At 43.1% G+C, this 16,069-nt stretch overlaps 1 protein-coding gene across 9 annotated transcripts in view; it reads left to right on the top strand.

Moving 5' to 3' along the window:
* Positions 1-16,069, top strand: part of GRIP1 (glutamate receptor interacting protein 1) — a 787,412-nt gene that overhangs the window by 542,482 nt on the left and 228,861 nt on the right. For 2 of the 9 annotated variants that reach the window (XM_077265232.1, XM_077265227.1), the window contains exon 1: positions 314-705. The exons of 6 other annotated variants lie outside the window; for them this stretch is intronic. In XM_077265232.1, the coding sequence (XP_077121347.1) occupies positions 618-705 (88 nt within the window). In that variant the 5' untranslated portion in view covers positions 314-617. Of the gene's footprint in view, positions 1-313; positions 706-16,069 lie in introns of those variants that run through there. One more of the 9 variants, XM_077265229.1, reaches the window with a different exon arrangement.

Below are 16,069 nucleotides of genomic sequence, written 5' to 3'. Positions count from 1 at the left end.
AGATACCTAGGTTCTGAGGTCCTTTCCAGTCCAAATAAAATCCTTATCTGAATTTGACAAAATGTTAATTATGTTGTGTTTATTGCTGTGATATACACAGTCATATTCCAAGATGCCGGCGTTACTGTCTTTATCGTGATTTACTATCAATCTGATTGAGGAAAGTGCATCCTACTGCAAGAGTTAAACCTTTCAGTAAAGGAACATCCCATTGAAAGGAAGGAAGAGAATAATGCAGTTTTCCAGCTGATGTTGGAGCGCACAGCCCTCTACGGTCTACACTTGTGTATTAGACACAGCACTGAGCATGAATGAGAGTTAATGGGAGTAAGCGAGGAAGAAGGAGCTGGTTCCATCCAGCTCTCATCATCATCCCTTCCTCCGAGTGATGCCTGCAATAACGGAGGAGTTGTGCCTGTCAGGCAATTGATCCAGTGCTGCAGGTTCCTTGCTCGTGGAGCGGTGTGACTGATACAGTGTCATTAGATGACACAGAGCTGCATCAGCCAGGAGGAATCAAGCCGTGTCACTCCCCTCTGGGACTACCTTCTCCTGTAATACGCGCTAGGAATTCGTATGCTTGTGCTGCTGCTCCATCTCTCCGGGAAGGACTGTGTATGAGTATTGCCGGTGGAAAGCAGCATAGAAGAATGATAGCTGTCTCTTTCAAATGTCGCTGTCAGATCCTGCGGAGACTGGTTAAAGGTAAGGAGCTTGTTCTTGTTCGGTTTCCGCCAGTGACACTCTCCCTGGCTCTCGAGATGCGCTGGCTCATGCTTTTGCCTTACAAATATGCCTGTCCTGAGAATTTATAGTCAAGCGGCAGGGAGCAGGGTTTTCTTGTAGAAGCCATTCACATCAGGGCCTTTTATGGTACCTGCAGTTGTCTCCATATTTTCTGCTGCTCCTTTTCCCCCCCCGTCTCCTCTCATGTCGTACAGTGCACGATGGGTGACATATATTCTGGTGGCATAATGTCTTAATAATAGTCGACGGGATGCACTTCATGGCTTTACGGTTACATCTTTGCGCCTTCATAAAAATGAATAGGAAAACTAGAACTTCTCCAGAAATAAGTTTGCACAGATTACCTTGCATTTAGATTGGGCTTTTCATTCATGTATATACGGATATATACCCGGAGCGATAATGACTGTGATCCTGCATGACGGATGGTTAGGAAGTGCAGCAGTGTGCCTCATCTTAGCTGCATTAGGAAATGGTGAACCCATGACCCCATGATCTCATTTTACCTCCATACATTTGGGGAAATGATTTCCGCCAGAACATATTTCATTAGTTTCCATGGATTTCAATTTCTTCCATTAAACAGACATTGAAAGAAATTATTCTGCAGGAATACAATACCAAAGACCGTATTCTTGGGTTATAAACCATTGTAGCATTCATTATTAAAATGAAAAAAATAAGCCTCCATGACATCTACAGTATTATCCACCTGTCACCAAAATGTTGTGCTTGAGGTTGTTCAAAAAGCATTACACGTCTGCTTGTGCACACAGCTCTCGGCGGCAAGGATGGGGTTAAGAGCGGAGACCATATGGATAATGTAGGTTCTGTTACCTCTTGTAGACCGTTCATGTCGGTCTTCATTGCACCATTAATGCAAACATCTCATTGTAGTTTTCACATGTGGCTAGGTTTTCCCCTGGGCCGTTGCCGGTCGCTCGCTGCAGTGACTTGATAATGATATTTTAATAAGATGGTTACGGAGCTGTTGGTCACAATGAAGGCAGCTGAGAATTGTCACTATTCATTTATGTTCTGCCAAATCTGATCCCATATACTGCGAAAATGGCCCCAATCTGCGTGTCGTGTCGAGTGTTTTGCTTCTTCGGGATGTCTTGTTCTTATGGACCCAAAGTATTGATTTGGGCCGGCGACCATGCTCTGATTTATATTCATTACCCAGGAAGGGGAAAGGAAGGAGCTATTCTACTTGGTTACTGCTCCATCTTTGATCTGCAGATGAAGAACACTGCTGGGATGAATTATTTAGAAAGAAAATTAACTTCTAATTAATAAGCATGTAAAATGCAAATCATTTCACTGAAGATTGTTTTTTTTTTTTTTAAATGAAATTAATGTAGCTGACATGTTCATGATTGTGCCGGGATTTCACCATAGACCGCAGAATGGCTCTGGTCAGGTTCTGTCTGAAAATATTATATCGTCACCTGTTACTGTAATTATTCCATCATATCCTTATATTATCACTGACGTTTTATGTTTTTGTGTCTTTTATGTGAGTATTGGCAAAAAGTGAACATGTGGTGCTTCCTTCCCCATACCTGGCACACAACGTGTTTTAAGAGGTTGCAACACTTGCTTGTCTTTTCAAAAATAGACCGTAGTGTTTTTGATGGTTAATATAGTTTTGCTTGTTGCTCACTGATCCGGTACCTACATGCCCAACCATTTGTTGCATTTGTTGACTAACAAGTGGGTAATTTCGACCTTCCCCTTGTGTCTGGTCACTGGTTGAAGTCAGATATAGTAACAGGTTACAACATATCCACGGTTCAGATGTCATGTATGACTTTTTGACAATTTTACCTGCTCTTTTATGGATGCAAATATACAAGGCTTCACTTGCTAATATCATTGCTAGTGTGCTTCAAAGTTGCTAAAATATTATGTATTATTAATCTATGTCCCCGATGTAAGGGCTCGTTTACATTAGATGACTTGCGTCATTAAGCAACTGATGATTGGCTACATATTTGCTGGTATTTAATTGCCTATTAAGACAAGCCCACCACACTTTCGATGCGCACAGAACAATTGGTAACATAATGGAGTGGGCCCTTTTGCCTTATGAAGTTTTTATTAAATAAAAAAATGCTTTACTATTGAATGAGGGAAAAGGGATGATTTAACTAAATTATTATATTTTTTTTTTTTTTAATTTAATAATTTTTTTTTTTTTTAATATTATTCTTACTTTTCTCACTATTATTTTCAGTCCCCATAGTGGACTTGAATAGCTCCCCATCTGCCATGTCAGCCTAGTATCACTCATGTCATGTTGTGGGTTGGCTGATGGGCACCAGAACTTGGATCACGGCTCTTAAATACTGCTGGGAGAGACGGATCCGGCACCTGCCCTGTGTGGAGCACAGGATTGACAACTGTCCTGACATTTTTGAAGAGCACTTTTTTTACCCCATCTGTAACAAAAAAAAATGTATGCGTCTCTGAATTTTTACAGACTGGAGAAACTTATACAGCCTGGAGAAACTTATACAGCCGATCTGGCATCAGTCTAACATCCCTTCGGGGATATCAGCTACTCACAAATGGCACCCTTACAAAATCCAGCTGCTGCAGCATCTCAGCGAGGATGACCCAGATCAGCACGCTGAATTTGCAGAATGGGCAAAACAAAAATTGGAACAGGACCCTCAGTTTACACAGAACATTATGTTCAGTGATGAGGCAAACTTTTTTGGGTGGGCCATTTATATGGATACACCTAAATAACATGGAAATGGTGACAGTGTTCTTGCGTAGGGTGTCTTGCATTGAACTCTGCTGCAATGACCCGGGTACTGCGTTCACCAGACATCAACACAATTTCTATCCGCTCCTCACCTGTTAACCTCTGCGACATGTCAATGGCTGTAAACAAAGAGAAACTTGTAAATAACTCATGAAAGAATAAAGTTACGTTAAAACCAAGCACACCATTGTTTTTCTTGTGACATTCTCAATAAGTTTGATGTCACATGACCCTCTTCCTATTGGAAAAAATAAAGTTGGATCCAAAATGTCCGACTTCAAAATGGCCGCCATGGTCATCACCCATCTTGAAAAGTTTTCCCCCTCATATACTAATGTGCCACAAACAGGAAGTTATCACCAACCATTCCCATTTTATTTAGGTGTATCCATATACATGGCCCACCCTGTAGTTCCTATTTTATGCAGCTAATATCTTCATATGAGAATGATGGACTATAGCCATAATCTTTTTGATTTACTATGGTTTTTCAGTGAGTCCTAAATAATGTTGGCTATCCATGATTTTTTGTAAGCTGTTAAAAAAAAAAAGTCAAGTTGGCAACCCTTGTGAAACGGGCTTAGCTCCATACCCCTGTGGCCGGTCTATGGTGTATTAGTACATCATGTAGCAGGAAAGGAAAAGAGAGAATCTTTTAGCTGTTTTCAACCAGTAAAATGCTGACCACACACGGCTTCAGGATTTTCAAGGGTCAAAACTACTGAAAACTGTGTAATGTTTCATTTCACCTGCAGTATCTTCTTTTGCTCAGGGTCTTACTACTATGAGCCTGATGAATCTTCCTTGGGAGAAAAGTTTCTGAGAAAGTTCCATCACAAACTTTTCTATGAAAACACTTTGTACGGTATTTTTCCTGGTGTATATATGCGGTAATGACAGCTCACCTATTCAGTGGCATATTTGCTATGGAACTCAATGTAATGTCCTAAAATCTCCTTTTAGAAGCCATATGAAAGAAACATTGGTCTGATTCATCAATGCTGTTTTCCAGTTTTCTGTAGCAATTTGCTCTTTTTAAAAAGTGTTTTTATTTTCCTTGATAACTTTCCTTATCCAGATGTTTAGGCAGACTCCTGAAGTGCGGCCATTAGCAAATGTCTTATTTCATGGGGCACATCTAGCTCCATCCTTCCTTGCAGTAAGGCTTCAGGTGGAGTTCTCAAATTTTAGCCTAAGTGCAACTTTATAAAGGATTTGCTACTTTTGGTTCTGAAAAGTCACAAAAACTGATTAAAGACAAAAAGAGCCATTTTGGTCTGTACTAAATTGATGATCCGTTTGGCAATTTTGGAGAAATTTCTGCAAAAATATATCCATGAATTCGAGAAGACAAAAAAAATCCTAAAGGATGAATCAGGCCCATTGTTTCTAGGAGAGAAGCATTCTGTATATTCTCTGTTAGGCCAGAGTCACACTACAGCGAGATACGGCCGAGTCTCGCAGTTTAAAAACAAGCTCTGGCACCGGCACTCCGGAGCAGAGCGTGCGGCTCCATGTATTGCTATGCGGTCGCACGCTCCGCTCTGGAGTGCCAGAGCTTGGTTTTAACCTGCGAGACTCTGCCGTATCTCGCTGTGTGTGATCCCGGCCTTAGACTGTGAAATCCTCTGAATGCCTTCATATGAGATCAGAAGCATAGAGAGGCACAGTAAGGGGATACACATTTGTATAAGCACCATATTGCGTTGTGACCCATTGCAGCTCTGTGGCTGTAAGGCTATGTGCACACGTCCAGAATTACCTATGCAGCATCAATAGTAAAAGATAGAATGTTAAAAATGATTAAAAAAAATAAAAAGTTATTCTCACCTTCCGATGGCCCCCGATCTCCTCAGCGGCGCTCCCGGCGGCTTCCGTTCCCAGGGATGCATTGCGCGGAGGACCTTTGTGACGTCACGTGACCGCGACGTCATCCCCTGTCCTTCGTGCAATGCATCCCTGGGAACGGAAGCGGCCGTGTGCACCGCTGAGAGGCAGGAGGACTCCGGGGGCCATCAGAAGGTAAGTATATAAATATTTTTTGTTTTAATTCTTTTTTTTAACAGAAATATGGTTCCCAAGGGCCTGGAGGAAAGTCTCCTCTCCTCCAGACCCGAGTACCACCGCACATGATCAGCTTACTTCCCGCATGATGAGCATAGCCCCATGCAGAAAGTAAGCGGATCAATGCATTCCTATGTGTGCGGAATCGCCACGATTCCACACAAAGAATGAGCATGCTGTGTATTTTTCCACGATTCGATTCCGCCGTGGAAAATACGCAGCATTATCACAACATTGCGGAATCCCATTGAATTCAATGAGCTATGTTGTGCATGTGTTTTCGCAACGATTTTGTGGCGAAAAAACGTGGCAAAACGCATACAATCCACAACGTGTGCACATAGCCTTATACATTCAATACACGGCTGTGTGCATGAGGCCTAGCTGCAAAAAAATTAATCATCTAGCAAAAAAGTAATAATATTATAGTTAGTAAAGTACTCTAACCATACAGTAGTTTTCTTTTTTGTTGCTTTTGCTAGAACAGCTGTGAATCTATGACAATTTGAGGTATCCGTCAGAGCCTGTAGTGCTGCGGCCTCCCCTGCTCCATGTCAATAACAATGCTATTTGCATAGTATGCCTTTGCTTTGGAGAGCAAAAAGTTCTTATTTTCTTGCTGTTTATAAAAACACCCACGCTGGCCTGTTTTCATTCTCGAGTATATTAATGAACATGTCAGTTTATGAAAAGGTGAGTTGAAAAGCAAATCTGGTTAAATAATGTGGTAGTAGTTTGTGCAAGCAAAATCTGAAAGACGTCTTCTTATTTCTGAAAGACGTCTTCTTATTTCTAAAAGACATTGTAGTCGTGTTGTACCCATTACTCTTTCACATGGAATGGAAAGAATAGCTCCATTGAATAAGTCCTGAAAACCTCTATGGGGCATTCCAGTATTTGTGTAATTTGTTAAAGGAAAGGGAAATTGTGCACATTTTTAATACATACCATGTATACTTGAGTATAAGCCAAGATTTCAGCCCATTTTTTTAGGCTAAAAGTGCTCCTCTCGGCTTATACTTGAGTTATTGTCCCAAGAGTCGGCGGGGGAGGGGGAGCGGCAGGAGTGACAGCTGTCACATCATACTCACCTGCTCCCGGCACGGTCTCTGCACTTCCCTGCTTCTCTGATGGTCTCCGGCACCCACAGTTCTTCTTGTGTTCAGCGGTCACATGGTACTGCTCATTAAAATAATGAATATGTACGCAACTCCACTCCCATAGGCGTGGAGCGCATGTTCATTACTTTAATGAGCCGTACCATGTGACCGCTGAACACAGGAACAAGCTGCCGGTGCCAGAGACCATCGGAGAAGCAGGGACCGTGCCAGGAGAGGGTGAGTATGACAGGGGGAGTGTGAGCCATGCGATATTCACCTGTCCCCATTCCACCTCCGGGCTCTGTCTTCCGCATCCTTTGGCTGTGACATTCAGGTCAGAGGGCTCAATGACGTGGTTAGTGCGTGCCCTCTGCCTGAACAGTCACTGCAGAGACTCGGAAGACACAGCGGCGCTCGGCAGCGGATCGAGGACAGGTGAATATCGCAAGTGCCAGTGTCCTGAGCCAGCGGCGACTCCCGCACCTGGCCCCCAAATCGCGCTGTTGTGCCCGCCTGCTCAGGACACTGGCACCAGACCCCCAGCGACGATAGGTGAGTATGTCATTTATTTTTATTTTTTAATCGCAGCAGCAGCATATGGGGCATATTATTCTATGGAGCATCTTATGGGGCCATCAACCTATGTGCAGCATTATATGGGGCATAATATTTTATGGAGCATCTTATGGGTCCATCAACCTTTGTGCAGCATTATATGGGGCATAATATTCTATGGAGAATCTTCTGGGGCCATCAACCTTTGTGCAGCATTATATGAGGCATAATATTCTATGGAGCATCTTATGGGGCTATCAACCTTTGTGCAGCATTATATGGGGCATAATATTCTATGGAGCATCTTATGGGGCCATCAACCTTTCTGCAGCATTATATGGGACATAATATTCTATGGAGCATCTTATGGGGCCATCAACCTTTGTGCAGCATTATATGGGGCATATTTTAATATGGAGCATCTTATGAACTTTATGGAGCATTTTATGGGGCATATTTTGTATGGAGCATTATATGGGGCCCATCTTGAACTGTATGGAACATTATATGGGGCTCCTGATTCAATGTGGATATTCAAAAACACTTAACCTACTGATGTGTCAATCAATTTTACTTTTATTGGTATCTATTTTTGTTTTTGAAATTTACCAGCAGCTGCTGCTTTTCCCACCCTAGGCTTATACTCGAGTCATTAAGTTTTCCCAGTTTTTTGTGGCAAAATTAGGGGTCTCGGCTTATACTCGGGTCAGCTTATACTCGAGTAAATACGGTACATATACATATTCCGGTTTTTGCATAAAGATATGGAAGCAAATGTATCAATACGTGTGTATGCATGTGTGTGTGTGTGTGTGTGTGTGTGTGTGTGTATATATATATATATATATATATATATATATATATATATATACATACATACATACATACATACATACACACATACACACATACACACAAAAACACACACACACACACACGTATTGTTTCTATTGTTTCCATATCATCTTTATGCAAAAACTTGAATTTAAAAAACAAAAAAAAATTGTCGCTTGAATGAATCCTATTATATGAATCCACAGGACAACTAAATAAGACTTAACTTGATCTCTAGGCCATAGTTTTCCTCACTTATCCACTTGTCCCATAGTTGTGTCCTGTGTTGACCCAGTTCATGTATGTCAAGTGACCATGATACTACCCAAATACCATTTTTTTCTTTCTCTTTTTTCATTCCCGCTTTGCAAGAGTCATAATATTTTCAGCTTGGTAGGAGGAGGTATCAAAACAAGCAGGAGTTTAGATTTGAGGGGTAAGTAGCACCTGGGTACAAGGTGTTTACTGTTCTTTTATTACAAAAAAGTTCTTTTGCAAATGGAATTAAGTATTTGTTAATTATTTGATGAATGTGACCTATTGGCTTAACTATTTTATACTGGATCTTGTTTTGTGATACTTGGTTATTTGGAAAAAGTCTTTTGTCAACTTGGTCTTGCTCTTAAAGAGTATCTGTCAGTAGTATCAACCCTCCTAAGCTGTCTATATGAGCATGTAGATCATAGAAAGTTGAATAAAATGATAACTTGACATCTGTGATCCATTAATTTATTCCAGAGAAATCCACATTTTTCTTAATATGTAAATTATCAGTTAAAATCTATGGGACGGACACATATCTCCCCGTGAATCAGCCACTAGCGCTTATATTAAATAAAAGGAGGCATTACTGGTGTGAGACATGCAGTGACTGACTGTCTACATTCCTGATCTATAGGTCTCAGACTGGTAATGCCCCCTTTCATTTAAAATAAGCTTTGGAGGCAGACTCTTGGGGAGATCTATGTCCTGCCCATAGATCTTAACTGCTCATTTGTGAATTTCTCTGGAATAGGACATCAGATCGCATATATCAAGGTGTCATTTAATTCCGCTTCCTATGATCTGAATGCCCATATAGACAGCTTAGGAGGGTTGATCCTACTTACAGATTCCCTTTAAGTTAATTTTGTAGATGTTGGTTATCTGAAAATCTCTGTAGATAAACTGTTTATGTATGGGTTCTGTATTATAAATCCTTTGCTGGCATTTTTAAATTACATCAGTCCACATTATCCTGGACCCTGGACTCCAATATATCCTTGTATATTCCATTTTTGACACCATGGAATATGCTCCTCAAAATCCCCTGATATATATTCTATATTTTCTTAGAACTGTTCCACAAGCTGCACATGCTAAATCCAGTAATTGATGATTAGTCAGAGACTGGAAAGCTTGCAGGACGGAAGAACTTGAAAGCTGTCTATGTACCAAAGGAACAGGCTGTGCAGGTGCTAATCTTCTAAATCACATCTTTGACAGTTTGATGGCTAATAACTTTCTTGCAGAGAGCAAGTTTCAATGATCTTGATATTGATGGATGAGCTGTTGGAGTCTTGGCTATAAAGCAACAGCAAGATTGCTATTAGAGGGCAAAGAGACAATAAAACCTGCTTCATGTTCTGTAGCAAAGATGTCAAAATCTATTAGAAATGTAAGAATAAACAGTTCACTAGTACTTCCTGAAATGTCCATGTCTTGGCTACATCTGTCGAGTTCTCCACCCCAGAACATTTGGTGATTTATGTTGGTATATGTTTATTGATCCTTTTAAGGGCTTAGTTAAAGGGCTGAATAAATCGGACTGTGATCCGAACGCAGTGCACAGACTTGCCAGTGGCTCTCCTGACCCAAGCGGGACAGCTGCAAAGAAATATATGCTGCAGTCAGGCTCTGGTTGAGAGCGCTTCTGGATAGTCCATGCATTGTGTTCCGATCTCGGTCCGATTTTATATGGCTGTGTGACCGCGCCCTGAGGCTTCATTCACATCTGCTTTACAGCCGCAATCACAGTTTCCACTGGAAATATTGAACAAAATAGTGTATCTTGTCAAATGCTTGACCCCATGCCGAAAATCGAATAGACCAAATTACCGTATATACTCGAGTATAAGCCGACCCGAGTATATGCCGACCCCCCTAATTTTGCCACAAAAAACTGGGAAAACTTATTGACTCGAGTATAAGCCTAGGGTGGAAAATGCAGCAGGTACCGGTGAATTTCAAAATTAAAAATAGATACTCCATACCGTTCATTATGGCCCCATAGATGCTCCACAAAGCTGTGCCACATATAATGCTTTGCACCGTTCATTATGGCCCCATAGATACTCCACATAAAGCTGTGCCACATATAATGCTCTGCACCGTTCATTATGGCCCCATAGATGCTCCACATAAAGCTGTGCCATATATACAATGCTCTGCACCGTTGCCCCATAGATACTCCACATAAAGCTGTGCCATATATACAATGCTCTGCACCGTTGCCCCATAGATAGCTGTGTGTTGTGGATTCTGTTTGTGGGCTCCCTCTGGTGGTTACTGCTGGTACTGGGTGACTGGTGGGTTGCGGCCTTTGGTTTCCACCTGTCCATCTGAGGCTGGGTGTTTCCTATTTTACCTGGCCTTTCTGTCATTCCCTTGCCGGCTATCAATGTATTCAGATGTGCTCTGTTTGGTTCCTGCCTACCTGCTCCCAGATCTTTCAGGATAAGCTAAGTGCTGATTTTCAGTTGTTTGGTTTTTTGTCCAGCTTGCTTATTATGTCTCTATGCTAGCTGGTAGCTCTAGTGGACTGAGGTTCTCCCCATGTGCCATGAGTTGGCACATGGGTTCTTGTAATCTCAGGATGTTTTTTTTTTGATTAGGGTTTTTTGCTGACCGCTCAGTCCCCTTTTGTATCGTTCTGCTTTCTAGTTTACAGCGGGCCTCAATTTGCTAAAGCTAAATATATCATCTCTATGTGTGTGCCTTCCTCTCATTTCACCGTCAATACATGTGGGGGGCAACTATATCTTTTTGGGGTTCATTCCTCTGGAGGCAAGTGAGGTCTTAATTTTCTCTGCAGTACTAGTTAGCCCTTAGGCTGGTGCGTGGCGTCTAGAACCAACGTAGGCACGCTCCCTGGCTATCTCTAGTTGCGTTTGTCAGGCGTAGGGCAGCGGTCAGCCCAGGTTCCATCACCCTAGAGCTCGTCCGTTATTTATTGGTACTTTGCTTGTCCTGTGCTATCCCTAGCCATTGGGGATTCATGACAGTATAGCCGGCCCACAAAGTGTTAATTGTTTGGGCTGAAGCAGGAGAAAAAGAAGTGTTTAAGGGAAATTTTTATTTTTTTTTTCCCTTCAGAGTTTTGCTGCCTAGCCCTTAATTGCTGTCTAGCTGCTTCTTACCTCCTCTTAACCCTTGAATGGCTCTGATCTTAGCTGTTTAACATGGATGTCCAGAGTTTGGCTTCCAGCCTGAGTAATCTCGCGGCAAAAGTTCAAAACATACAGGATTTTGTTGTTCACACTCCCATGTCTGAACCTAGAATTCCTATTCCAGAGTTCTTTTCTGGAGATAGATCTACCTTCCTGAATTTCAGGAACAATTGTAAATTGTTTCTTTCTTTAAAATCTCGCTCCTCTGGAGACCCTGCTCCACAGGTCAAGATTGTAATATCTTTCCTGCGGGGCGACCCTCAGAATTGGGCATTTGCATTGGCACCAGGGGATCCTGCATTGCTCAGTGTGGATGCATTTTTTCTGGCATTGGGATTGCTCTATGAGGAACCTAACCTGGAGATTCAGGCTGAAAAGGCTTTATTAGCCCTCTCTCAGGGGCATGATGAAGCGGAAATTTATTGTCAAAAATTTCGGAAATGGTCGGTGCTTACTCAGTGGAATGAGTGCGCCCTGGCTGCAAACTTCAGAAATGGTCTTTCTGAGGCCATTAAGGATATTATGGTGGGGTTTCCTACGCCTACAGGTCTGAATGAGTCTATGGCTATGGCCATTCAGATTGATCGGCGTTTACGGGAGCGCAAACCCGTGCACCAGTTGGCGGTGTCTTCTGAACAGGCACCTGAGACTATGCAATGTGATAGAATTCAGTCCAGAAGTGAACGGCAAAATTATAGGCGGAAAAATGGATTGTGTTTTTATTGTGGTGATTCTGCTCATGTTATATCAGCATGCTCTAAACGCACAAAAAGGGTTGATAAATCTTTTGCCATTGGTACTCTGCAGCCTAAGTTCATTTTGTCTGTGACTCTGATTTTTTCACTGTCTTCCATTTCCGTCGATGCCTATGTGGATTCGGGCGCTGCCCTGAGTCTTATGGATTGGTCATTTGCTAAACGCTGCGGTTTTAGTCTGGAGCCTCTGGAAGTTCCTATTCCTCTGAAGGGAATTGACTCTACACCATTGGCTATGAATAAACCGCAGTATTGAACACAAGTGACCATGCGCATGACTCCCGTTCATCAGGAGGTGATTCGCTTCCTTGTACTGTATAATTTACATGATGTACTAGTGCTTGGTCTGCCATGGTTACAAACTCATAATCCTGTCCTGGACTGGAAAACAATGTCTGTGTTAAGCTGGGGATGTCGGGTTCATAATGATGCACCTCCGATTTCAATCGCTTCATCTACTCCTTCTGAGATCCCTGCGTTTTTGTCTGATTATAGGGATGTTTTTGAGGAGCCTAAGCTCAATTCGCTCCCTCCTCATAGAGAGTGTGACTGTGCTATAGAATTGATTCCTGGCAGTAAGTTCCCTAAGGGTCGTTTATTTAATCTGTCACTGCCAGAGCATACTGCTATGCGGAATTATATTAAGGAGTCCTTGGAAAAGGGACATATTCGTCCATCTTCGTCCCCTCTGGGAGCAGGTTTTTTTTTCGTGGCAAAAAAAGATGGTTCCCTGAGGCCTTGTATAGATTATCGCCTTCTGAATAAGATTACAGTCAAATTTCAGCATCCATTGCCATTATTAACTGATTTGTTTGCTCGCATTAAGGGGGCTAGGTGGTTCACTAAGATAGATCTTCGCGGTGCGTATAATTTGGTGCGGATAAAACAGGGTGATGAGTGGAAAACCGCATTTAATACGCCTGAGGGCCATTTTGAGTATTTGGTAATGCCTTTTGGACTCTCCAATGCTCCGTCAGTCTTTCAGTCCTTTATGCACAATATTTTCCGTGAATATCTGGATAAGTTTATGATTGTGTATTTGGATGATATTTTGGTGTTTTCTGATGACTGGGAGTCTCATGTTCTACAGGTCAGGAAGGTGTTTCAGGTTCTGCGGGCCAATTCTCTGTTTGTGAAGGGCTCAAAGTGTCTCTTCGGAGTCCAGAAGATTTCTTTTTTGGGGTACATTTTTTCTCCTTCTACTATTGAGATGGATCCCGTCAAGGTTCAGGCTATTTGTGACTGGACACAACCTACATCTGTTAAGAGCCTTCAGAAGTTCTTGGGGTTTGCTAATTTTTACCGTCGGTTCATTGCTAATTTTTCCAGTATTGTTAAACCTTTGACTGATTTGACTAAAAAGGGTGCTGATGTTGCTGATTGGTCTCCTGCGGCGGTGGAGGCCTTTCAGGAACTTAAGCGCCGGTTTTCTTCTGCTCCTGTGTTGTGTCAACCAGATGTTTCACTTCCTTTTCAGGTTGAGGTTGATGCTTCCGAGATTGGAGCGGGGGCGGTTTTGTCACAGAGAAGTTCTAATGGTTCGGTGATGAAGCCATGTGCATTCTTCTCTAGAAAATTCTCGCCCGCCGAGCGCAATTATGATGTGGGTAATCGGGAGCTTTTGGCCATGAAGTGGGCATTTGAGGAGTGGCGTCATTGGCTGGAGGGTGCTAAACATCGTGTGGTGGTCTTGACTGATCACAAGAATCTCATTTACCTTGAGTCTGCCAGGCGTTTGAATCCTAGACAGGCTCGTTGGTCGTTGTTTTTTTCTCGTTTCAATTTCGTGGTTTCATACCTGCCAGGTTCAAAGAATGTGAAGGCAGATGCTCTTTCCAGGAGTTTTGTGCCTGACTCTCCTGGAGACTCTGGGCCTACTGGTATCCTTAGGGATGGGGTAATATTGTCCGCCGTATCCCCAGACTTGCGACGTGCATTGCAGGAGTTTCAGGTGGATAAACCGGATCGTTGTCCACCAGAAAGACTGTTTGTTCCGGATGATTGGACCAGTAGAGTCATCTCCGAGGTCCATTCTTCTGTGTTGACTGGTCATCCTGGAATATTTGGTACTAGAGACTTGGTGGCCAGATCTTTTTGGTGGCCTTCCTTGTCTAGGGATGTGCGCACCTTTGTGCAGTCTTGTGAAGTGTGTGCTCGAGCTAAGCCTTGCTGTTCTCGGGCCAGTGGGTTGTTGTTATCCTTGCCCATCCCGAAGAGGCCTTGGACGCACATTTCCATGGATTTTATTTCTGATCTCCCGGTTTCACAGAAAATGTCCGTTATCTGGGTTGTGTGTGACCGCTTTTCTAAGATGGTTCATTTGGTGCCCTTGCCTAAGTTGCCCTCCTCCTCTGAGTTGGTCCCTTTATTTTTTCAGAACGTGGTCCGTTTGCATGGGATTCCGGAGAATATAGTTTCTGACAGGGGATCCCAGTTTGTGTCTAGATTTTGGCGGACGTTTTGTGCCAAGATGGGCATTGATTTGTCTTTCTCGTCTGCATTCCATCCTCAGACGAATGGCCAGACAGAGCGAACTAATCAGACCTTGGAAACTTATTTGAGGTGTTTTGTTTCTGCTGATCAAGATGACTGGGTTGCTTTTTTGCCACTGGCCGAATTTGCTCTTAATAATCGGGCTAGTTCTGCCACGTTGGTCTCTCCTTTTTTTTGTAATTCGGGGTTTCATCCTCGTTTTTCCTCTGGTCAGGTGGAGTCTTCGGATTGTCCTGGAGTGGACGTGGTGGTGGACAGGCTGCATCAGATTTGGAATCAGGTGGTGGACAATTTGAAGTTATCTCAGGAGAAGACTCAGCAGTTTGCTAATCGCCGTCGCCTCGTGGGTCCCCGACTTCTTGTTGGGGATTTGGTGTGGTTGTCTTCTCGTTTTGTCCCTATTAAGGTCTCTTCTCCTAAGTTCAAGCCTCGGTTCATCGGTCCTTATAGGATCTCGGAGATTCTTAACCCTGTATCTTTTCGTTTGGATCTCCCAGCATCGTTTGCTATTCATAATGTGTTCCATTGGTCGTTGTTGCGGAGGTATGAGGTGCCCGTTGTTCCTTCGGTTGAGCCTCCTGCTCCGGTGCTGGTGGAGGGAGAATTGGAGTATGTTGTTGAGAAGATCTTGGATTCTCGTGTTTCCAGACGCAAACTCCAGTATTTGGTTAAGTGGAAGGGTTATGGTCAGGAGGATAATTCCTGGGTGGTCGCCTCCGATGTTCATGCGACTGATTTGGTCCGCGCCTTCCATAGAGCTCACCCTGATCGCCCTGGGGGTTCTCGTGAGGGTTCGGTGACCCCTCCTCAAGGGGGGGGTACTGTTGTGGATTCTGTTTGTGGGCTCCCTCTGGTGGTTACTGCTGGTACTGGGTGACTTTGGTGGGTTGCGGCCTTTGGTTTCCACCTGTCCATCTGAGGCTGGGTGTTTCCTATTTTACCTGGCCTTTCTGTCATTCCCTTGCCGGCTATCAATGTATTCAGATGTGCTCTGGTTCCTGCCTACCTGCTCCCAGATCTTTCAGGATAAGCTAAGTGCTGATTTTCAGTTGTTTGGTTTTTTGTCCAGCTTGCTTATTATGTCTCTATGCTAGCTGGTAGCTCTAGTGGACTGAGGTTCTCCCCATGTGCCATGAGTTGGCACATGGGTTCTTGTAATCTCAGGATGGTTTTTTTTTGATTAGGGTTTTTTGCTGACCGCTCAGTCCCCTTTTGTATCGTTCTGCTTTCTAGTTTACAGCGTTCCTCAATTTGCTAAAGCTATATATATCATCTCTATGTGTGTGCCTTCCTCTCATTTCACCGTCAATACATGTG

The sequence above is a fragment of the Ranitomeya variabilis genome, chromosome 5, assembly GCF_051348905.1.
Source record: "Ranitomeya variabilis isolate aRanVar5 chromosome 5, aRanVar5.hap1, whole genome shotgun sequence".
Classification (NCBI taxonomy): domain Eukaryota; kingdom Metazoa; phylum Chordata; class Amphibia; order Anura; family Dendrobatidae; genus Ranitomeya; species Ranitomeya variabilis.
Note: the sequence above shows the minus strand (reverse complement) of the source record. Positions and strands in the feature narration are given on the sequence as shown.